This window comes from Trichomycterus rosablanca, chromosome 1, assembly GCF_030014385.1.
Source record: "Trichomycterus rosablanca isolate fTriRos1 chromosome 1, fTriRos1.hap1, whole genome shotgun sequence".
Lineage (NCBI taxonomy): Eukaryota > Metazoa > Chordata > Actinopteri > Siluriformes > Trichomycteridae > Trichomycterus > Trichomycterus rosablanca.
In genome coordinates, this window is record NC_085988.1 from 56,160,191 (window position 1) to 56,185,640 (window position 25,450).

General features: G+C 37.3%; 1 protein-coding gene across 1 annotated transcript in view; it reads left to right on the plus strand.

Annotated features, from left to right (window-relative positions):
- ptprb (protein tyrosine phosphatase receptor type b) overlaps nucleotides 1-25,450 on the plus strand; it is a 63,888-nt gene that overhangs the window by 3,531 nt on the left and 34,907 nt on the right. Inside the window, exons 3-11 of the mRNA XM_062994664.1 lie at nucleotides 4,621-4,884; nucleotides 9,673-9,936; nucleotides 12,560-12,829; nucleotides 13,866-14,138; nucleotides 15,086-15,352; nucleotides 19,310-19,567; nucleotides 19,886-20,149; nucleotides 22,537-22,800; nucleotides 24,233-24,496. Of these exons, the coding sequence (XP_062850734.1) occupies nucleotides 4,621-4,884; nucleotides 9,673-9,936; nucleotides 12,560-12,829; nucleotides 13,866-14,138; nucleotides 15,086-15,352; nucleotides 19,310-19,567; nucleotides 19,886-20,149; nucleotides 22,537-22,800; nucleotides 24,233-24,496 (2,388 nt within the window). The remainder of the gene's footprint in view (nucleotides 1-4,620; nucleotides 4,885-9,672; nucleotides 9,937-12,559; nucleotides 12,830-13,865; nucleotides 14,139-15,085; nucleotides 15,353-19,309; nucleotides 19,568-19,885; nucleotides 20,150-22,536; nucleotides 22,801-24,232; nucleotides 24,497-25,450) is intronic.

Sequence of the window (25,450 nt, forward strand, 5' to 3'; positions counted from 1 at the left end):
CACATTGCTGAAAGATTCATTTTAAGTGATGTTTACATTTACATTTTCAGCATTTAGCAGACGCTTTTATCCAAAGCGACTTACAGTACTGTGACATTATACAGTCTTAGTTATTGAGGGTTAAGGGCCTTGCTCAAGGGTCCAACAGTGGTAACCTGGCAGTGGTGGGGCTTGAACCAGCGACCTTTTGATTACTAGTTTATTACCTTAACCACTGGGCTACAACTGCCCTTTTAGATGTTTAGATTCAAAGGGGCTGGTAGCAATCAAGGCTGGGTGGGCCTAGTCTAAGTAAACCCAGTTTTATTATATATTTACATGTGGTTAATAATTACTTTTTGTCACACTGGATCAATTGTTTATTCTCTTAACTTTTTACTTGTAATACATTTTGTTAAGACATCTGAAATAAGTATGCCTGACAAATATGCAAAATCCCTTTGTTGTGACACTGTATAATCTTATACTGGCCTGAGCAAAACTCAGCTTTAGTAGTAGACTAGTTAAACAGTTAATGGAGTTAACTGGCTTCTGCTAAAAAGTATTTTTTGCATTGTATATGGTACTGTCAAGATACTTCATAGCAGTGATTTGCAAACAGGGCTGTTCTTAAACATGTCTCCTAAATTCCATATTTGTCTGTACATGAAACACAGTATAAGCCATTCTTGACAAATAGTGCCAATAAAACTGCATCTCATATTTAGCCAGATAAAAATGTAGCAGCAGAGACACAACAGACACTTTTTATTTGAGAGAGGTGACAGGAAGCATATAAAAGTACAGATAGCATAGTGTGATCCTTTGATCCTGTACTGTAATGGATGTGTGCTAGCCATTTAGCCAGAGCAGGTGTGGCATTTTATCCTCCCACAAAAATTGACACCCCTGGAAAAAATGATTGCTTATCTTGATGATCGTTTATTCAAAATATTAACAAAAAGCTATTCCAACTGAAAGAAAAAAAATCTTAAATCTACATGTGCCATAGTTGTTTGATGGTTTGAGAACATTAGTTAGGTCTAGGGGTCAGAACTTCTTATTAACTACAATCAGATACCATCAACGTAACCAAAAGTGGTTTGGGAAAATTGCAAGAAGAAAGCCTCTGCTCTCAAGTACCAATAAACTTAAGTGCATACAGTTTGCCAAACATTACTGGAACTTTCATTGGGACCATGATCTATGGTGAGATTACACCTAAATAGAGACTATTAGCAGTTAACACTAGAGCTCGGGCACAAACAGACAGATGTATGTGAGCAGTAAATGTAGTAAAGTATCCCACTGTATTAATCATCTATCATAAACTCAATACCAGCAGATATTACCTCATTGATTCTCTCAGGGATTTTAAGGGGACCCAGTTTAGCCTTTTACAACCCTGTACAGTTCTCAAATCCCTGGATGCTAACAAGACTTGATCTCCCAGTTGGAACTGAGGTGCTTCACTGCGTATTTGGTCTGCATTTCTTTTTATCTTCCTTATGGCTTGTACCTGTAGAAGTGTTCCCATACCTGCACGCTACTTTTCACCCATTTATCCACCACTGGGGTGTTGGTGGGTATGGCATCTTAGGGACATAGAAGGAATTGATAGCCTAGGACAGATTGAAAAGGCATTAGGTTCGTCGATGAGTATAAAAATTTCCTGAATTCCTAATTCACTCTTTCCACCTTTCTGTTTCTCTGGGGTTAATATTCCGATGTTAGGCTGACTGAAATTCCTAGTCTTTTTGGTACTCACATGTAGAATGTGAATTAAGGGCCGCGGCCACTGATTATATCGTCCGACAATCCAAAATATCTAAAAACATGATTAAACAACTACTCAGCAGTCCCAAAAGCAGACACAAGAGTTTGGGTAGGGAAATGAAGCGTGAAACTTTTTAAAAAATTATCAATGACTAAAATTGAAGTATTATCTTGTAATTCTGGGAGATCTGTGATAAAATCAAGGGACCAGGGTCTCTAAGCTTTAGGCACAGGCACCTTTAATTGGGTGCAGGCAACATGTACTTGTGTTTTAAGAGCTTCCTGGTGCATTGAATACCTGGGTATCCTGTGGGTTAAGAGGTGTGTGCACAGGTTATCAGTTTTCCTCTTAGTTGTTTAGGAATGCGTGAGTATGAGTATAAACTTTGAGTGAATTACATGTCTATATTTCAGTCTATGGTTCTCACAAAGCATGAGGGAGTGAGAATGGTATCCAGAGCTTGCTCTACAAACTTGGCAGGTTACTGGCAGGACAACGCATCAGCTTTTGTATTTTTGAAACCAGGTATGTGGTGGTAAACTGACATCTGGCAAAAAATAGGGCCCATTGTGCTTAGTGAGGGTTTTTGGTGGCATTTAAATATTCCAAATGTTTATGGTTGGTAAAAATTGTGAAGGGATGATCAGCTTCTTCCAGCCAATGTCGCCACTCTTCCAAGGCATATTTTATGGCCAGGAGCTCTCGATTCCCAACGTCATTATGTTCTGTGGAAGTCAGTTTTTTTTTTTTTTAAAGGGTACTGAATGTGATTTGTCCTTCCTGTCTGCTCCTACGCCACTTTTGACAGCGTCTACTTCTACTACAAACAATTTGCTGGAATCTGGGTGTAGCAAAATGGAGGCTGTAGTATAAGTGTTCTTTAGTTTATCAAACGCTTGTTAGGTCATGGATTTCCACTCTATATATCTCAAGTTCTTGTTAAGTAATGTGGTTTGAGGACTAGTAATGGTACTAAAATCCCTACTTAAATGTCTGCTAAAGATGGCAAACCCCAAAAATCATTGGAGCTCTTTAGTTCTAGCTGGAACTGGCCAAGTTATTACTGTGCATACCTTTTCGTTATCCATGTTGACACTATTCTCCGGGTCAATGATGTACCCTAAAATGGAGGTAGTGGATACATCAAACTCTTTTTTTTTACATACAGGTGGTGTTCCAGTAACCTTTGCAATACCTGTCAGATGTGCTGTGTTTGCTGTTTTTTTGTTGGAGATTATACACACATAATTACCTGTCTTAGAAAAAGTATTCACACCCCCACCAAATAGATGCTTGCAGAGAATGTTATCAATGTACAATGCACCTCACACATCATTCATTAAACACTAAAACACATTAGGTGCTGAAAATAACCTTAAGGCATATTTGTAGTGCCCAGAAGTTGTGCTGAACGCAGGTATCCCCATAGCAGATCCTTACTAGATTGTAGGCACTACAAATATCTAGTTTGGTGAATACCTTGGCTATGAGTAACTGTTCCAGACCTGAGGGGATAAGTGGCAATTGAATAGCTTTATATTATATCTATAATATTTATATATAATATTTAAAATACTTTAATGATGTTAATGGTTCACACCAGTGTCAATTGAGTACACTTCTCACCTGTTCTCAGTCCCCAGAGCTTTAACTTTGTTTTGCCTGCCTGTTTTGTGCTCTGTTGATTTCCTAATTAGATGCATCACAGCTCTGATAAGACTTCACATAAGTTTTCCAACAAATATAAGGCATTAACATTAGTTAAATATGCAGTTTAACTATTGCTGGTTACAGCAGGAATGTGTGGCTAACTAATTTTTCAGATTACTATGATATTATAGCTAATGTTTATTTTAGCAAAATGTTATTTACTTCCACAATTACAGTTCCAGCACAAAAAAACTGGTGATAATGTTACCTTTTCATGCAAGTCAGAGCGGTTATAAAGACTTAGCTGAAGTGAAGTGTTGGTGGTACAGTGTTACAATAAGAAGTGTCCCCATCAACAACGTATTGGAACACTGACAGGTTATAACATATAACTGAGACTGAGGTTCTATATAACTGAGGTTATGACTGAGACACAAGTTCCACCTTCAAACTTTGCAATAAGTTCTTTTTTTAAGTTAATTTGTCATTCTCACTGCTGTCCTTTTAGGGCTGGTTGAATCACTAATCTTTTTTGGACCTATGATTACACTTGTTAGTAAGGATAGGTTAGGTCTGAATTTTGGGGCAACGTATGATTGCCAAGCCTAATTTTATTTGAAAAAGTTATTTCAAATGACAGGGTTCTGCTGTATTTGTTTTTTACATTGGTTACTGGAAGGGGGTGGGCAAATATGAACATGTACCCCCAATATATATGCTGTAATTATGGCCTTGATGCTGTATGACTTTTTTCTAATTTAATGGAAGCTGCTAAGACCCAATATTATTACACCGATATTGTGTTCCAAACACCTAATTTATATACATCTGTTTGGGGTGTCAGCCAGAATACATGATTAAAGGCAGTATATTTTCATATAGATTTCTCTCTCTCTCTCTCTCTCTCTCTCTCTCTCTCTCTCTCTCTCTCTCTCTCTCTCTCTCTCTCTCTCTCTTTCTCTCTCTCTCTTCCCAGTTAATGTGGTTAATTTGGAACTTAATGTTATTTTTATTTTACCCACACAAGACTGAGGTCTCTGGGACCCCAAAAAACTAGTCAGTAAAGTCAATGTCAATAGAATACAAGGATTCAATATTGAATTGTTTCTTTGAAATTATCCTTTTGGAGTGTCTAATGCTTCAGACAAGGCTAGGGAACAGATGACAAACAATGAATTGATTTTGTAATATTTTTCTTTCTGTCTACTGTCTAGGACCTTTAGCTGTGCAAAAGGTTCAGGTAGACAGACACATGGATAACCTTAGTCTGTCCTGGCAGCCTGGCCCAGGAAGAATGGATGAATTTCGAATTCTGCTCAGAGATACCAAGTCTCAGGGCTCCATCTGGAATGTCACATTAAACAATGTTACAACTTTGTACCAAATGACTGGTCTGATACCTGGACGTCTCTACAATATCAGCATCATCACAGAGGGGGCAGGGTTACAAAACTCTGTGTCTATGCAAGCACAAACAGGTAATGATCATTCATTCATTAGTGAAATCTACAGATCTACAGAATTTTACATAGCATTTAAGAAGTGTATAAATAATTTTTCTTTTACTATCATGCTGTTATTGAACATGTGTGTGTTGTGTGCATATTTGGACAGAATACATGTACATAAGTAAATAGATAATCAAGAGGCAGACAGTGTGTTTGAAAACCTAGTGAGCTGCCTTGCTGTCTTACTGCCTACATAGGCAGCTGCCTTAGTAGAGAGAATTCTAATAAGTCATTGACTTTTAAGGCAGGTTATTCAAATGCACTACTTAGCGATTCTATCAGTTTTTGCTATCTAAACTAATACAGTTAGCCTCATGCCATTCAAACCAATGGGATGGGGTGGCACAACGCACTAGCAATTTTAACTAACATCTTTCTCTGTACCGAAAATGGTTAAATTCGCTGACAAGCCAGAATTAGCAAATAAACAACACTTGTGCAAGTTTATACAAATTAAAAATCAATAATAATTTATTTCCGTTTGAAAATAACTGTTCGTTTCTCCACACCGTCCGCCATATTTCTTATTTTTTTGTGAGAAAAGTTGTGCCGCACTGAATGCTGGGATTGCCTCCACCGCTAAGGCAGCATCGGATGCTCACTCGTTCTTGAGAAGGATAGAATTGAAATTTTAAGATACCTGAGTGTGCATATTAAAGCATCTAGGATTTCGAACAGCCTACTTCCCGTGTAGGATGCCGTAAATTGCTGTCTATGTAGAGAGTTCCCTAGGAGCACACACTCTTTGTCTGCAAACATAAAATATAACACTTTAGCAGCTGGTGACATAATACATGAAAGCAAAATAGACACCTTTCTGGCTAAATTTCACTGGAGCATGGAGTAGATTTTTCCAATAAATAGGCCAGACAAAATTATAACAAGAATGTTATAAATGTTAAATGTTATGATGATATACTGTAAGTACAAGTGTGCATAAAGCAGTTTGTGTAAAGCATAGCTTTTGTTAAATCAAAGTTTGCTGGAGAATAATAAAGCCCAATGGCAATTTCAAAACCAAATTTCCAAACTGAGTGGTCTGGTTATGCTAAACATTTCAAAAAAATTTATATTATTAAGTTGATTATTTAAATATGAATTATTATTAAGTAAATAAGAACACATTTTATTTGTATTCCTTTGTATTCCTTCCTGCAACCCTGCTTAGGAAGAAGCAGTTTATTGACAATGTATAACTGAAAGAATATGAAGATCATTTTACTGACTTACAGCATTATTTATTTATAACATTTATATCCAATGTATAAATAGTATAAATGAAACTCAACGTCAATTAGTTCTAGGTGTGGCGTTGAGTTTAAAAGGCATTAAGTTTCAAGGTATTTTTTCCCATAAGGATGTATGGGAAACCTGTTAATGCGTTTCATGGTCCCGTGGAACTGCATATATATTTTAGGCTAATGTAAAAATAATGGGGTTGTTTTTGATACTTATACACTGAAAATAACACAAATATAATATAAAAACACTGAAATACAATTAAAAACAGTTAAAAACAAGAAAAATATCATAAAACCTGCACTTTACTTCTTTATTGTTTATGCTTCTTAATCGTAGAGATGCTTGATCTTGGAATACCGTATTCCATTTAGTAAAGGCGCATTCACATGAGAAGCGCCAAAATCGCTTTTGCACCGACTGTGCTGTTATTTCCTATTGAGCGTGGTGGTGAAAAAGCTTAACTTAACTTATTGTACTAAAACAAGGAGCGAGGAATTTCATTAGTGGAGAGAACTTCTGAGCAGTAATAATTAAGAGAGAATTTCTCAGCACCCCAATCTATAACACAAGTTTAAAAGTGAAACAGGAGAAAAATCCAGCTAAACACAAATACATGTGGACACTTCCAAAGTGGATTTGACTGTTATTTCACACGAACGCAGATTCGTCTCATATTCACACTTTGATGACGTTTTACTGCTTATTTCAAGCCAAGCGCTGAACAAAGCGGTTGTTCATTGTTCATTTAAAAATGAAATAAATCTTTTTTTTTTCTTTTTTTTTTTTAAAGCTGAACATGTTGAGTTTAAGGGAAACATTGAGTTTAAGGGTACAAATTTCTCAACAAAGGGCATTGAGTTTCAAAGATTTTGAGTTTAGGGGATGTTAAGTTACAAGGTACCACTGTACAAAAGAAATGTGAAGGCAGACCAGCAGTCCACAATTGATGATGTTTTTAAGCATGGGAGTACACTACTTACAATGTAAACCATCAAAATGTGTTAAAAACAACACAGTAATTTTTTTTTTCAGTTTAAATGATTAAATGATCCAATTTCCAGTTTTTCCATTTGCAATCTCCTCCTCATAGACAAAATTCATGCTGGCCAAGGACGACCACTGATTAGCATATACACTGTCAATCAAATTTTCGTCAGGGTCTTCTTCTATCAGCCAGCGGTGGCAGAATAGAGGAACACAATGTACTTGTTCTGATGGCTCTACCAGAGATAAGAAGTCGCTGTTATAGTGGCAACAAGATGATACCCCTTATGTCATTGCCTTCCCAAGATTGCTTAACCATCTCATCTAAACCGGGTGTCAGCTATGGTGGACTAACCTAAAAGACTGCTGTCCCACCTAAGTGACTGTATTTGTTGCTTTTTAAAATGTGACTACTACATTTTCAAAGTATATCTTGAACTCCATACAACAGTTCATATCTGTATTCCTAATACGCTTACAGTGCAACCCTGTGTGTGTGTTCGTGTGACCTTTTCCACAATATTTCAGACAACTTGGTAAACGCCCTGTCTCCCTTTCCTGCTGTGTGTGTGTGGGAAGCTAAGCCTTCAGCCCCATGTGTTGAGTCACCCCCTGCACTGTCAATCAAATTTTCATAGAGTTTATAAATCTCTCTTTTCTGCCCCCAGGACTTACCTGATGAATATCAGCTTAGCATTCATGCCCTAAGAACCAGTTCCAATGCCAGATAATTATTTTACAGAACGTTATTTGCAGTCATGACTTTAAAACGGCATACCATTTACACTTGCAGACACATGCCCAAATCATTAGGGTTTACTAAATTATACTGTATGTCAATGAATATTGGCCATATCTAACTCCCACCTTTTAGAATAATGTAGTATGTCGACTACCTACTATAAAATGAATAAGTGAGTTAATGAATAAGTGGATAATTGTCAGACCTATTGTAATCCTGATTATGTTAAGGCATTTGGCAAAAGTAACCTAATAAATAAAAATATGTAAAAAGGATGAGGGTGAAATTTTGGCTGTATGGGTTTTATCTAGAGCAGCACAACATGTTTTTCCTTCAACCATTCAAATGCTAGCCATGTAGTCATTGAGTTGGTAATGTATTAATTTAGGAGCAATAAAACTGTAATGAAGTAAAGGCCTCTTGGTGGCATGTCTATAACATAACTAGCAGGGGGGATGTAAATAAGCCAGATGCTGTTTCCTCAGTTTTATTTTGTTCTTCAGGTATATTTACCTTATTTACATGAATAATCAACTACACACTCATCTAGCATGTATTAAATAAATCTGATACAGGCATTCATTGTTTTAAAACAATCTACATCTACCATACATATTTTTGTGCATACAATTATTAAATGTTTCCAATCTGTTGCTTTGTAAATTTTATCACCCCCATACACCATTTATCACTTATCAGATGTTTTATTAAAATAGTGTTTTATTAAAAACAACAGTGCACTAAATACCATGCTTATGCTAAAGCGCTAAGGCTACGTGGCTACCAAAATGCTACCACTTATTGCTTACATGACCATAAGTGAGAACTATAATTAAAACAAAACCGATAGCAATACAAAATAGAATCTTACTATATAACACTACCATTAACAAAGAGCTAAGACTAAGAAACACTAAGAAGACACTAGGAAACTCATAGAAACAAGCAGAAGGTTAGGTACAATGCTGTGCACTGAGAAGATTGAATGAAGTTTGAGTTTATAAAGCACTTTGATTATGTATTGGAATAAGCTTTAAGTGTTAGTCATCAGGTGAGTCCTAGTGCAATGGTGGCTCAGCCAGGGCAGAACAAGAGACAGTGGCTGCTGGGAATTGCAGTTTGTTACAACCATGTTATTACCATATAAGCCAATAACACCTGGTCAGAAAGGATACCATCACGCTCCCTTTCATTTGATCCTTTTTAAGTGGGTGCAGAAAGGTGATTGTACACCTACAAAATTTATCTGTATGGTAGGTGTAGCTTATAGTCAATGAATGTACATACCAGACAGGTGTACCTAATAAAGTGCTTGGTTAGTGTATATTGGACCAGTGAACCAGCTGAGACAATAAGAAAAGTTTGTAGAAATAACTGGTTTATAATCATTCAAATATTTGCCAATTTAAAATATGGATGTTGATACAAAAAAGTGTTTCTCATTTGTGTTTTAGCTACTCAAAAGATTCAACTAGGGGTGCACACATTTCTTTTACAAAAGAACACGAATTAAATACAACCATGTATGTGATAATTCTTACATTTCTGAACTGCATTTAATTTAATACACTTGTTAAGTAAAGATATTACCATAGGTGACATACTGAAACGTATAGTATTGAAGTCATACTTTTCATATAATCAAAGCTCTTCATTAATATGCCAACCTTTATAATGCAGTTAAATATTACAAACTAGCTTTTTTTTGCAATGTAGTGAACAAAAACAAAGACATACAAAATTTCTAAAATTATATTTACCCAACTAAACCTGTTTTATCCACCCTGCAGTTCCCAGTACCGTCTTTAATGTCAAAACTGAGAACAATGGAAGTCAGACAAGCATCACAGTCTCCTGGGATCAAGCTTATGGTGATGTGGACAGTTACCTGGTCAAACTGCTGTATCTAGGTTCAGATATGCAGGAAAGAAATCTGACCCAAGACACCACAAAAGTTCTGTTTGACCACTTGAAACCTGGCTGTACCTACCAAGCTGTAATCTATACCAGGAGTGGTAATCTGAGCAACCAGGTCAATGTGACGGGCACAACGGGTATGTAACATTAAAAGTGTTTAAAACTGCAAGTTTAAGGCCATAATTGTAAACTGATTTAATGACTTACTGTATGTAGCCCATGTGGCTATATGTTTTTTTTTTTGTTTACTTTATAATATATCCTTGTTTTTACAAATAAAACAAGCCACTGGTCTTAGCAAATTGTCTATGCACTTTTAAATGAGTGATAAAATATATAGTATATCAGATCATGTCTTTGTCACAAGCTCACTGGGCCACATTAGGCTACAATCTGATGTAGCTTGAGAGGTTCTGCCAAAAAGAATGGAATAAACTGCCCATATCAAGGTGTCCAAACCTTGTAAAAAGTAGCCAAGAAGACTAGCAGCTGTAATGGGTCAGAATAAATAGAAAGATAGATAATCCGTTTATGTGTTATTTCTTAAAATATACTTGGTCAAAATGGTATTGTAGTGTAAAGATCTATAATTCCATTTACCTTGGTGGCATGACCTCAAAATTCCTTGATAGTGATTATCATTAACTATACATGGTAACTTGTCTGAGCCCATATAATTAGGGGTAGTTTAGTAGCAGCCATTAACAAGTAGTTAACTATGCATAGTATGAATAGTTTAGCATTTTCTAAATGATTGCAAACCTTATTAGCATGGTTCTTGTTTGGTGGCAAGAGACTGCTTTTCCCTGTACAACCGCAAATCTGAAAAAGCTGGAACAGTATGGAAAATGCTAATTTAAAAAAATGCAGTGTTTCTTACATTTACTTCAACTTTCATTTCATTGCAGACTGTATGACCCCAAGATATTTTATGTTTTGTTTGGTCAATTTCAATTTCATTTGTTATTATACATCCATTCCTGCATTTCAGGCCTGCAACACATTCCAAAAGAAGTAGGGACTGGGGCAGTTTAGGGCTATTTATGAGGTTAAAATGAAATTATGTGATTGCAATCATGATTTGGAACAAAAGCTGTATTCACAAAATGAGTTTTTCAGGAGTAAAGATGGCCAGAGGATCTCCTGTTTGTCAACAAATGCATGAGAAAATGATTGAAATGTTTAAAAACAATTTTTCTCAAAGGAAGATCGGAAGGGATTTGTATATTTCTCCCTCTACAGTGCATAATATTATTAAACAGTTCAAGGAATATGAAGGAATTTCTGTGTGTAAAGGGCAAGGGCGCAAGCTTAAGCTGAACAACCGAAGACACTGCATCAAGAACCGTATATATAACCACATGGGCAAGGGATTACTTTGGCAGACTGCTCTGTCAAGCACCTCAATACTGAGTTACATTCACAAATACCATTTACTGTGCAAAAAAGAAGCTCTCTGGCTCAGAGTCATCTAAAACAGACCACCACACAGTGGAAATGTGTATTGTGGTCTGACAAATTAGTATTTCAGATCTCTTTTGGAAGAAATGAATGTTGTATACTCCAGACCAAAGACAACAATGACCATGTAGACTGTTATCAGCAACAAGTCCAAAACCCAGGGTCTGTCATGGTGTGGAGTTGTGTCAGTACCCTGGGCAAAAATAACATCTTTGTGATGGCAGCATTATTGCAGGAAAGTACATCAAGATTTAAGAGCAACTTTTACAAAAGACGTCCATGCATTTTGCAATTAGACAATGCAAAAACCACATGCTGCACACATTACAAAGGCATGGCTGTGGAACGGTAGACGTACTGGACTGGCCTGCCTGCAGTCCTGATAGAGAATGTGTGGAGAATTGAAACATGAAAAATGCAACAATGACAACCCCCTACTGTTGCAGACCTTAATATGTGTTTGCAGGAAGAATGGGATAAAAATAACATCTGAAACATAGCATTGCTGGGTATTTTTAGTGCCAAAAAATCTTTTAATGTTGTGAGAAGGAATGGCAACATTATAATGAGGTAAATGCTTTACCGTCGCTGCTTTTTTTAAGATGTGTTGTACGAAATATCTTGGGTTCATACTGTCTGCAATGAAATAAAAGTCAAAGTTAATGTAATAAACACTGCGTTTGTTTTAATTTACATTTTGCATGCATTTTTTATGCATTTACCCCCAATTTTTTCTCCCAATCTGGTTGTATCCAATTACCTGATCACATTTCACTTTCTTTACTGCTGCTCACATACAGTATACTCCTGACTGACACATATGCAGTATCCACCCACTTCTTTTCACTTGCATGAGGCGGGTTCAAATGGAGATCTACGCACTGATCCCCATTACCTGTCTCTGTGCAGGCACCTTTAATTAGCCAGCAAATGTTGTAATTGCAGCAGCCAATCATTGTCTGTATAGGTCCTGACCTGCTGATAGCAGAACTAAGATTTAAACTCTTAAACTCGAGTTGCCATGTAGTTTTCAATGTAATCAGTCAAACTAGCACTATATATATGTGGGCAGATATTATTTTTCAGCTATAGTCAATCACAATAACAATAAGGTCAATCAACGTTTCAAATCATAAAACTAATCATTTAAGTTCATAATACATAATTATTTTAGTCCTCCTCCATATTCTAAGCAGTCTCAGACAAAGCACTGTTGCAGAAATAACTGTATGCCATGACATGCATGTCCCTTTGATGTCAATGTAAGTATCTCACAATAACTGTACCTGTTTATCCCAGCTCCAGGTGAAGTCTCGCAGCTGAAGATGAAGAACCAGACCAATTTCGGTGACTTGAAGATTAGCTGGGTTCCTGCTGAAGGAGAATGGGAGCAGTATCGTGTAATGTTATACAACAGCAGCGAGGTGCTCCTTAACAAAACTGTGGATAAAGTGGCAAATGAGTTTAGCTTCTCTGGGCTAAATCTACAGCCAGGCAGACTGTACAAAGCTGCAGTAAGTGTGGAAAGTGGAGGGCAGGCCAGCACCGTCTACTGCAATGCAGGAATAGGTACCTGCACGTCATTATGCAATCATTTTATTTATTTCTTATTAAAATGTTTTAATGGAAAAAGCGAATAAATACTTTTAAATGCATTGTCATTAAGAGTTAAAAACCAATAAAAAAACTTAGTGTTGTTAGTAGGGATGTAACGATACACTCTACCCTTGATGCGAAGCGATTCACGATACTGGGTTCACATTACGATTTTTTCCCGACTTCTTAAACTGAAATTTAAGACAAATTATGACAAAGTTTCCTTTTATTATTTGTCTTAAATAAATGAAATACTGTATTTGTGATTATCTTTCATTTATCTAAATAATGAATGTCCTTTTATTTCTGAGGTACATTTACATTTTCGGCATTTAGCAGATGCTTTTATCCAAAGCGACTTACAGTATACAGTTTAAGCAAGTGAGGGTTAAGGGCCTTGCTCAAGGGCCCAACTGTGGCAATCTGGCAGTGGTGGGGTTTGAACCAGCGACCAGGTGGTCAGTACAAACTATGCAAAACAATTTCGAATGAAACCCAATTAGGCTAAAAAAAACCCGAATCTGGCAACCAGGCATAAGCACCAGTGACGTCAACCAGGCGAGATGTATAGCGCCATTGCCCTCTGCTGTTTAAAGTGAATATCAATTCATTTTACATTTAAAATCAACTTGAATCGTGAAATTTTGAATTTGAATCGGTTATTAACTGTCTTGTGGTGCATCGTTACATCCCTAGTTGCTAGTGTTGTATTGGTGCACTTGAGTGGCACAGTAGTCTAATGCCCCAACCAACCCAGCCTTTGATAGCAGGCTTTCACATTTAAATCTCAAATGGCCAAGCACCCACACTGACATGATTGGCTGTGTCTAATCTCTGCTGTCTGGTTGATGTGCTTGCATGAGACATGGTTGATTCACAGATAGCAGTATTAGTCATGATGAGCGCTACTGCTTGTGGGTTTTGTAGATGAGTTAGAACTACGATGAGTGGTTTTGTACCTCCCTGGCACTTTAATTAAAAGTTTAATATAAATTCTTCTCTCTCTCAGGTCCACCACCTGTGTCACAGCTACACATACGACATGCAGATGAGACCTCACTCAGTACATTATGGAACCACAGTTCAGGATCAGGGTCCCGCGATGGCTACACTGTGGAGCTTTACTACGCTAATGGATCCACAGTCATTCAGACCCGGAGAATAAACCGGGATATGAGAGAGTGTACCTTTAATGTGCTTATTCCTGGCTGTCTGTACAGGATTGTTTTGCTCACCACCAGTGGGAATCTCCGGAGTTCTGCCTCAGTAACAGGAAGGACATGTAAGGTCGTCTTTTGTGTCTTTGTTTTTTTTAAAGACAAACGAACATTATATTTATGATTTCACTTAGACAACATATTCCTGCTGAGTAAAAACATCCTGAATATAGGCAAATTGCGTAATATCTGTTATTAAGAGATAATTTTAAAAAATGTATTTAACTAATTATATAACTTATTTATTTAACTTACCTGACGTTGTTAATATATAACTAAATATAACAATCTTTAGAAAAAACTTACGTTATTTTATTTAATTTTTGTATAATTATTCATTGTTATAAGAAGTGTAGAATAAATTTGCACATATTAAACAAATATTTTAATGGCAAGATATTATATCATCACTGTAGGGGCTATGGTGAGGAAGCAGACTCACCACAAGATGATTCTGGACCTAAGTGCAAGGGCTGAACTGAATCTTAAAAAAAAATATGGGAAACATATTAACAAGAATAATTTACACTAACAGGGTAAATAAAAACAAGAAGATCTCAGCTTTCTGTGGCAGGATTCTATATAATGCTGTAGAGCAGTGGTCCCCAACCACCGGGCCACGGACCGGTACCAGTCCGTGGGTCATTTATTGCTGGGCCGCACAGAAAGAATAAATAATAAGAGATCGCAACAAGAGCAATTAAATTTCCAAAACTCTTCGTGTGTTACTGTCTCTTATCACTAGGTGGGAGCAGCTCTGCTGTAGAGCACTCCACAGTGTGAGCTAGCAGGTAGTCCAAGCAAACAAATAAATCAGATGCCTGAACGCAAGCGAGTGAATCATCTTAGCTCGCGAATCAATCAGAAAAAAAACTAACTAAAACTAGAAGGCTCAAAAATAATCAACCTGTTAGAACCACCTCTCTAATTTAAAGCTGGGATTACAAGAAATGATTTTACAAGAAATTGCATTTGCTGTCTGCTGGCAAGTAATCATTTTCTCTTTTCTCAGTGCCACTTGAAGTGACCTCCTTGAAGTTAAGCAATATGGGCACCATAGACTCTTTGAATGCCACATGGGACAGGCCTCAAGGAGATCTGGATTCTTATCAAGTACTGCTCCTACACAAGAATGATGCTGTGCATAATATCACTGTTCCTTCAGATACAACGTTTATTCACCTGCCCTCTCTAAGAGCTGGAACTTTATATACACTGTTGGTTACTACTCTCAGTGGTGACCAGATTTCCAAGCAGGCTGAGGCCAACTGCCACACAGGTACCCATAACAGTTTTTGAAATTAAGAGCATGAACATCCAGGGCACCATGCACTGAGGCACATAATACAGTGTTTTTTTCTAAAGTGAAAAAGAACAGAGAACAGAGGGAACTCAGCAGCTACAAAAAAGAAGAGAGTGGAACAGCCACTCCACCTACTGATGCATCCGGCATCCAGCATGGATTCTTGTGTGGGGTTTGCTTATAAAAATGCTGTCATGCCGCTTCTGGAGTCCAATGACCATAATATTGTAGTCCACTCCTTCCTGCCAAGCTTTACAGTTGGTTCGTCAGTTACAACTTGCCTATTTTCCTTCTACTAAAACTTTAATTTTAAGAATTGATAATAGCAATAAATATCATTAGTATTCCCACCAATCAGATTGAGACATGTAGTTTGTGTTGTACTTGGAAAAGTGTAGCAGGTGCAGCAGTATTGTTGGGATTTTAAACACCTGAATGTTAATTCTGTTTGGAGTGGAGTGCTCCTAAAACAAAGCTGAAAGCATCATGTGATCAGACACTGGTCACTGATAAAAGACTGGAGTAACATAACATGAAAAAATCACCAATTCCCTTTTTTACTGCACTGTACTACAGTACAATGTGGTAGGCATCTCCACTTGATGCTGTATGCTGATGCTATATAAGGGGCGTAGCTGTACATCTAACAAGTAATAACAGGGTATCCATTCCTAGTAAAGAGGCCAGTACTTTAAACAGTATTTAAACATCCTAAAAAGACTCTGCTGCATCTGATATACTCATACCAAAACAACACACAATACCTTGTCATTTCCATTTTAGTGTCTAATATTAGCTGGTTAGTGGGGGTCCTATGGGGGTTCCTTAAACTGATAAATTTGGAACATCTGTCTATAAGAAGAAGGGGGAAGGATGGCTTGACAGACAGACACAGATATGGGAAAAAGAAAGTACACCCTCCTCTAGTTCTATGTTAATTAAGGCGTAGTAAAGTTAAATGACAACAAAGAAAAAACTGATTTCAATGTGTAGGATTTCTAATGTATATTTAGGAGCCCAGATGGCAAAAAATAAGCACACCCTTCCCACGTCACAACCACAAGTTTTTTAATTAATTAATTAATTATCAAAACTGTGGCTAAATCTGTAAAAGCAGAACCTTTGGCAGCTTGGTGTTCAGGAGCACTCAGGTGTGTCTACATCATGACGAGATGGAAGGACGTTAGTCATTACCTAAGAGAAGCAATTGTTGCTGCACATCAATCTGGGAAGGGTTATAAGTTCTCCAAACAATTTGAAATTCATCATTTAACAGTAAAAATGATTACAGTCAATTGGTTATGAGAGTGAAAGAGTTTAAAAGGGTGTTGAGTTTTAAGGTATTTTTTCCCATAAGGATCTATGGGAAACCTGTTAATGCGTTTCATGGTCCCATGGAACTGTATATATTTTAGACTTATGTAAAATAATGGGGTTGTTTATGACTCTTATACACTGAAAATAACACAAATAAAATCAAATAAAAAACACTGAAACACAATTGAAAAAAAGTTAAAAATCAATAAAAAATACAATAAAACCTGCATTTTACCCTTCCACATTGGGCTTGCGATTTTTGTGCTTGCTGCTCAGTTTGCTGCTGACATGTTTGATGTGAAAGCTTAATGTGACGTATTGTACTAAAACAATGAGTGAGGAATGAGTGGAGAGAACTTATGAGCAGTAATAATTAGAGAAGTTTAGTGTTCCTATGTTGTTCTTTTAACACATTGAACCATTAAACCAAGCTTTTTTGAACAATTAGCATTTTAGACTCTCTCAGAAAAGCTGATTCTCAGTGTTTCTCAGCACCCAAGCTATAACACAAGTTTGAAAGTGAAACAGTGAGGTAAACACAGCTAAACACAAATGTATGAGGAGCTTTCAGAGTGAATTTGACGGTTATTCCACACAAATACAGATTCGTACATGTTCGCACTTTGGTGACGTTTTACCACACCTCTCGATTCAAGCGCTGAACAAAGCAGCAGTCACACACACCTCAACTCAGGTTTAAGGGTACAAATTTCTCTATAAAGGGGGTCAAGTTTCAAAGATTTCGAGTTTAGGGAACATCGAGTTACAAGGTACCACTTTACAAATGAAGAACATTCAAGCCAGAGATATAAAGTAAACCCAAGCACTGTATCACATGACCTATAGGCCTTTGTAAGCACATTAAATGTTTTGTTATGTTAACTGTACATATCAGCACAATTAGAAAACAATTTTCTTTCCAAAAAGAATATAAGAGCAGAATGTAGATGTCTGGTCATCAATAACATAACCATGTTTGGCCAAAATTAAATAGTGTATTAGCACAAGGACCTCCTCATAGCAATTGTCAAGCATTGTGGTAAAGGCTGCCTTATTTCCAGCCTTGCTGTCTTTGAGACAGATTCTGAACTTAAGAAAAGTGAGGGCTGATTAATAAAACCACAGAATTAAAGAAGGGTGTATTTTCTTGAACTGAGTGAAAGTTAAACATGTTTACCAGGCAGATATGTTTCCTAAATAATGCAGCGTTTAGATAGACTTAAGTTTGTACAATGGACATGCTTTTGAAACATATGTGAAACATCTTAAGTAACAATGGACACATGTAAAATGTATACATTTTGTAAGCTATTATATCTGTCCTTAAAGGACTTGAACAATGTTATGTTTGGCCACAATAAATTAATCATGTTACAAAATCACTGTGAAACAATAGTGCTTTAAAACAACAGGGAATCTGAGGAATTTCAGGAAGTTGTGCATAGAGGAAAAAAGGGTCCTTATCAAAGCCTTGCTGGCTGGACCCAACTGTTTTCCCATGAAGCAGAGGCTATTTTCAGCTATGAACTTCCACTGTTAATGAAGTCAAACAAAACTTGAACAATGGGAGAGACAAAGTACACTTTCAAATAACTTTCCACTGAATTTTCACTGTAAAGTAGATTACCTTTTAACAGATTAGGGTAAACGCTATTAAAAACAGTTTAGTTTTTACTGTCTGTAAACATTTATAATTTAGTACCTTTTTCACATAGGTCCAGGTAGAGCTGAGAAGTATATTTGTTTAATAATGAAATCATTATTTAAAATCAAGTACATTTGTGTTTACTTAAGCTTTGTCTAATATTTCAAGTAGTTTGATGATCTGAAAAATATGTGATAAATATGCAAAACTAGAGGTACACAATATTGCCAAAAGTATTCACTCACCCATCCAAATCATTGAATTCAGGTGTTCCAATCACTTCTATGGCCACCAAACCAAGCACCTAGACATGCAGACTGCTTCTACAAACATTAGTGAAAGAATGGGTCGCTCTCAGGAGCTCAGTAAATTCCAGCGTGGTACCGTGATAGGATGCCACCTGTGCAACAAGTCCAGTCGTGAAATTTCGCGAAGTGGCCTACGAAGTGGTAGGCCACGTAAAATGACAGAGCGGGGTCAGCGGATGCTGGGGCGCATAGTGCGCAGAGGTCGCCAACTTTCTGCAGAGTCAATCGCTACAGACCTCCAAACCTCATGTGGCCTTCAGATTAGCTCAAGAACAGTGCGTAGGGAGCTTAATTGAGCTGACCTCACAAATGCACTTCTGGAGGAATGGTCAAAAATTCCCATAAACACACTCCTAAACCTTGTGGAAAGCCTTCCCAGAAGAGCTGAAGCTGTTATAGCTGCAAAGCGTGGGCCAACATCATATTAAACCCTATGGATTAAGAATGGGATGTCACTCAAGTTCATATGTGTGTAAAGGCAGACAAGTAAATACTTTTGGCAATATACGTAGTGTATTTCTGAAGCAAATAATAGGACCACAATAAACAGGTCAAGCAAACAAATGTATTGCATATTTTTATTAAGGTACAGAGATTAACATGTCTGTAATATTTTATACTAAAAATGTCATGATAAACTAAAGTCTTCTTGTTCTCTTTCAGTGCCTGCAGCTATTGCGGGAGTAACAGTCACTAACAATGGGCGCCCAGACTTTCTCAATGTCTCATGGAAAGCTGCACCAGGAGATATAGACAGTTACCAGGTCATCCTAAAAAACAGTGAAAGGATTGTGCACACACTCACTGTAACCAAATTAAGCTCAGAATTCAGCAGCCTTGTGCCTGGACGACTGTACACCATTTCTATCAGCACCTGCAGTGGCATTTACAAAAACATCACTGAAATGCAAGCAAGAACACGTGAGTTACACTAGCTTTGCTCCACAGATAACTTAAACACACTCAATAGCAGAAACTTTTTTTAAACATAAATTAATCAGTTTAATTTATTTTACAATTTGAAAAACTATGTAAGGCCTTTCATAATAAAAAAGTCCAAATTTCACACATTACTTAACAAATTTTAACATCTACTTACAAAAAAAAATAAACAGAAGAGACAAATCATGCAATTATTAAGAAAGATCTATGAGCAAGATCCACAGACTACAATAAGAAGTACGATTTCAGAAACATATCAAGTCATTATTTTAATTATCAATCAACCCATGTTTTTAGAGCCTTCTCCAGTGCAGAACCCCACTGCCATCCACTCTGCCCAAGAAAACGTTCTGAAGGTGTATTGGAACCATGCAGCTGGGGACTATGACCATTACAAAGTTGCAATCCTACACAAAAACACTCTCCTTCAGAACCAGACAGTGAACAGGAATCGAAATGAGTGTGTGTTTGGTGACCTGGTACCAGGGCGTCTCTACACAGTCACTGTCAGTACCTGGAGTGGAGAGTATGAGTCCAGCATTTCCACTGAGGGAAGAACATGTGAGTGAAGTCTATTAATGTTTTTTTTTTTTTTTTTATGTTTAACATATTAAGGTACTGCCTACAACCAGTGTGTAATTCTGACTGTGGCAGTAATAAAAGAGTCAGTACACAGTATAGAGTGGGTGGACAAAGTACTACAAACCACATTTCCAGAGAAGCCGAGACAATTTGTAATGAAAAAATGCATTAAAACAAGACTCTGATTTGTTAATTCCTTTGACCCTGTTGCATTTTACAAAATATCCCAGCTTTTCTGTAAATGGGGTTTGTAGTAATGTGTAATATTTTTTATTTCAATAAGCTAAGAAACAGAACCAGCTTTTGTGTTAAAAAAAATGTTCAAATAATCTTTGTTTGCTGTTATACAATTTTGGAATGTTGGAGCATTCTTTTAAAAACTCTTTTACAGATCTTTGAGTAATGCAGGTGGAAGGACATTTACATCATATAATTCAATGCTTACCTAGCGGTTGGATATTTTATCTGGTGTTTATTAAAATAATTTTAAAATAATGGTATTAACAGGGCTTTATGGATAAAATATTAAAATTTTAGCAGAAAATAGTGTTTGCATCACATGGTGCATCTGGCTCTGTGACACTGCCACATATTTGTTGGCAAAAAAATAAGCTGGGCCTTGTGACCTTTACCAGATGGACTCCACTGTACATAACAAATGGTAGTAGATATTGTGGGTTAAAAACATTATTTGGCTTGTTCTCAACATACATCTGTGCAGATGTAAAAATATTATAGAAGGTTTTGAAATAGTGGATAGATAATAGTGGTTGCTATTTAATTATGTGAGACTTTATAAGGCTGTATTTTTTTTGTTTTGCAACTGTACTGTAAAGTGTAACAGGTCGATTTTCATCTCAGTCGGTGTTTGGTTCTCCCTGGCTTGTTCTAACACGAGATGTCTTTACCCTCCAACGCTTCTAAAGGATTGTTTGTTTATGCTCGCTTCCACTTTACGAAAGCCATTGCTTTTGGAACTAAATCATTTCCTTGAGTTGATTCCCAAAATTAAGTCGCTGTATTGACTTTCTCTTCCATAAGGCATTGTTTCTTGCCTTTTTGTAGTTTAGCACTGGGAGAGAAGCATTTAGAATTTAAGATGTGTGTCAGGTGACTGACGGATCGAGTAGCTGGTCGACATGTGTCGACAGGTCCGGTTTTATGTGGCCTGCGAGAGCTTAAAAGACAAATGATCATCTTAAAATACACTGTAAAATCGTACATAAACTGCATCTCCCACAATGCATGCTGATTTTGTAACCCGCAAAGTGACCACATCCCACCACTAGATGGCAGTGTTTCCACATCAGCGTTTAGCTGAGGTAGATATACATTAGAAATGTACAGTATAAATTTGGCATTTTGACACCAAACACATAATGTACCCTACAGGAAAAACAACAAATTGTCCAAGACTTAAAAGGCAGACTGCAATTACAGCAGGATACGTTACAATCGGCACTTTGAGGGCCACCATAATGCAGATGTGGCCCTCAGTGAAAATGAGTTTGACACCCCTGAGCTAGTGGATATCGGAGCACCCCCTCACTGTGCAGTGGCCTGGCCCACTATGACATTTGGACTTTAGCAAGTCCATTTTTACACACCTTGTAGTATGACATTTTTCCCTACCTAGCGGGTGACCTCTTTTCTTTTTATCCCCCTCACAAAGCACTCTTTGCTCCTCCAGCTTATTGGGTACAGACACCCCCTGCTGGTCAGTTCCATTCTCATGTCTCTACCTGCCTGCGTTACAGTAAACTGTTTATTACTGTCAGTGAGCTTAAAATACCATCCACTGTTTATTTTGAAACATTAAATAATAAAAAGAAAAATCGAACCTGCAGTTTAGACACCCACTGTTTGACCTTATTAGCACCCCACATTGCTTTGAAACATCATAGTGCTTATTGTTGACACTATATGAAAGGTACATGCTTTTAATTGGCAGTTAGTCAAACATATCTTGCCTGTGCAGATTTGTGATACAAATACATATTGTATATATTGTATTTGTAATTTAAAACACATTTTTCCAGTAATGATTTAATTGTTTAACATTTACATTTTTGGCATTTAGCAGACGCTTTTATCCAGAGCAACTTACAGAAGTGCTTCCATAGTAAACATTACTTACTCTAGTTTAAGTAGACAACAGTCCAAGAATACAATTCTGCTGTTAAAACAAAGCCTTTTTTAAATAAATAATAAATAAGAGCATTAGTAAGTACATGTCTCAGCTTAAGTGCTTAGTAAAGAGGTGGGTTTTTAATCGTCTTTTAAAGACAGTGAGAGACAGAATTGATTCTAATGTTGTGTCTTGACATATAATCTTGTAAATTGACGTATTAATGTTTGTCATGCAGTTCCCGCAGCAGTGCGCACCTTGACTGTGACTAAAGCAGACACCACTAGTTTGTGTGTGTCCTGGAACCCTGCACCGGGTGATGTGGATCACTATGAGCTCCAGATTCTTTATAATGACACACCAGTTTTCTCACCCAAGCAAGTAAACAACACAGCACAAGAGCATTGCTTTACTCCGCTGGAACCGGGCTTTCTCTACAAAATAGTGGTATCCACTATCAGTGGGTCCTACGTAAAGGCTCAGGTCATTGACGGCCGCACAAGTAAGAACGATTTTAATATGTTTTGTACTGAGAAGGTCCTAAATTGCAAATTATTGCTACTTATCTGCATCATTGTTGCACGAATGTTTCACACATTATATGTAATTTTAAGTGTGAACAGTGTACAGTCGACTTTGCACTATGAGTGATAAAGTACACGTTATTGCAATTTATAAATATACTATAGTTATACATAATGACTATATGAATATTCGTAAGATAAATCTAAAATGATTTACTGCATGGGCTTTACACAATTACATTGTAAAGGTATTAGTACACTTTCAACTATGTAAACATATAAGCCAGATGGCTGCTGCTTAATTCTTGCGTTTATTTAGCCCATGGATTATGTGCCTGTCAGCAACAGCCTGTGCAAACCTTTAATGTATTTTAAATTATTTTCCTACAAAACACAACTCATGTTCAGTGAGATCATGGCAGAAAAGTGAGCCTAACATTTGCATTTGCATTACATTTTAATAACACTTCATAGAGACAAATGTGTCTCAGAATAGCATAAAGGCTGGGTGGCTACATGAACAACAACTGGCTGTTGTTCACACAGGGTGGGAAAGCCGGACCAGGGTTCCTCATAACATATGCAGATACGACCTCTGCTGACTGATTGGTGGCACCTGCGCAGAGTCGAGGAATATTGTGGACAGGGTGTGGCTCTCCGTACACAAAGCTGATCCACATATGAGCTCGCCTCGTGCAGGTGAAAAGATGCAGTTGGTACTGCACACGTGTCGGAGGGGGGGGGGTGTCAGTTGTGGCACTCCTCAGTCAGCAGGGTAGTACCGCTACAGAGGAAGCGTAATGCAATCAGGGTAATTGGATACCACTAGATTAGGGAGAAAATTGGGGGGGAAATTGCAAAAAAGGTAGTTAATGTGTGTCAAATCATACTTAACATAATAAAGATGGATGCCAAATTGGTAGCAACAAAACTGGTGTGAAACGAATTGAACATAATATTCAGTGTGGTGTTATGTGTGAGCTTATATTGCGTAATGGTAAGAGCCACACTGCTGTGCTGGTAACAGCAGTGACTAAGTTCCCGGGGTTCAAACCCCAGGCTGGGCTATACAGTACAGATGGTGTATACTGTTATCTTAACCTAGCCACCGGAGGGGGGGTCTCACATATCAACGACCCTTAGTGATGGTCCCAGTAGGAAGGTTGTGTCAGAAAGGGGATCCAGTGTAAAAACTGTGCCAAATCAAATATGCAGATGAGTGATCCTCTGTGGCAACCCCTGTAATCCTGCTGATGCACAAAATGTACCTATGCAACAGTGTGTAGACAGTACTGCATAATGTGACCTTAAACTGATTGTTGTTGTTTTAATTAGTCAAACTTATCAAGAGCATAAAGGGTGTCCAAATGAAGATCATAAAGCCTCGTATTTTTTCATCCTGTTCTACAGACCCCAGCCAGGTTACAAATCTTCAGCTCATCCCTGGGACCCTTACTGGCAGTCTAAGAGCCTCATGGAGTTCCGGAGGAGGAGACATGGACTTCTATACAGTCTTTCTGCTCCAGAATATGCAAACTGAGCTGATACGACGTGTCCCAAAGCAAGACAACAAGACAGACTTTGAAGGACTTGTGCCTGGTCAGCTTTACACAGTTACTGTACAGACAGTGGCAGGAACACTTACCAACAATAAAACCATCAGTGGACGAACACGTAAGATATATTCTGTGCAGTTAACAGTTAACAAGCATGAAAACTGCTCATCATACACTTAGCATTGTGGGCCATTGTACTGCTAAGCAAGAGAAAGTTTGATTTGAAACCTACAGCATGCTTCATACCAACCTAAACAAACAACTTTCTCTCCACTAGTTGTTTAAAAAATGCTTTTGTGTAATTTTTCTCTTTTAAAAAAGTAGAGTACAACCTGTTAGCAACAGAGCAGATATCTAAATCAAGCATGCTACAGCTGTAAATAACAGTGGGATAGTTGTATCATTTTGAGTAATTTTATGTAGTAACATATGCCGATCATAATTAGCATCTTGTGCAGCACAAATAAATAAGATAAGGGCTAAAATAAACAATAAAAAACAGAACAAAGTAGCATAATCACGCAAAAAAAAGAATTACAGCTTGTATAGCTCTGCAACTTGTATTGTACAAAATAGAAACAAACCATTAAAGCAAAGCTGATATTAAATATTTTAGTGCAAGTACAGTGGTACTTTGAAACTCAACATCAGTTGGTTCTGGGAGTGACATTGAGTTTAAAAGGCATTTCAAGGTATTTTTTTCACACAAATGCAAATTCGTCTCATATGTGCACTTTGATGACGCTTTACTGCACTGCTCAAACCAAGCGCCGAACAAAGTGGTTGTTTATTGTTAATTTAAAATTAAATAAATCAAGTTTTAAAAAAGCTGAACATGTTGAGTTTAAGGTAAACGTTGAGTTTAAGGGTACAGATTTCTCGACGAAGGGCGTTGAGTTTCAAAGATTTTGAGTTAAGGGGACGTTGAGTTACAAGGTACCACTCTATCTAATCAAGCAATATTTTAAGTGTGCCAGTATAGTACATGTACCTCAGATCATGAATTGATTTTCTTACTATTTTATCAATAGGCAAGCAAGAATGTACTCGAGGTTTAATCCAGCCAATTAGT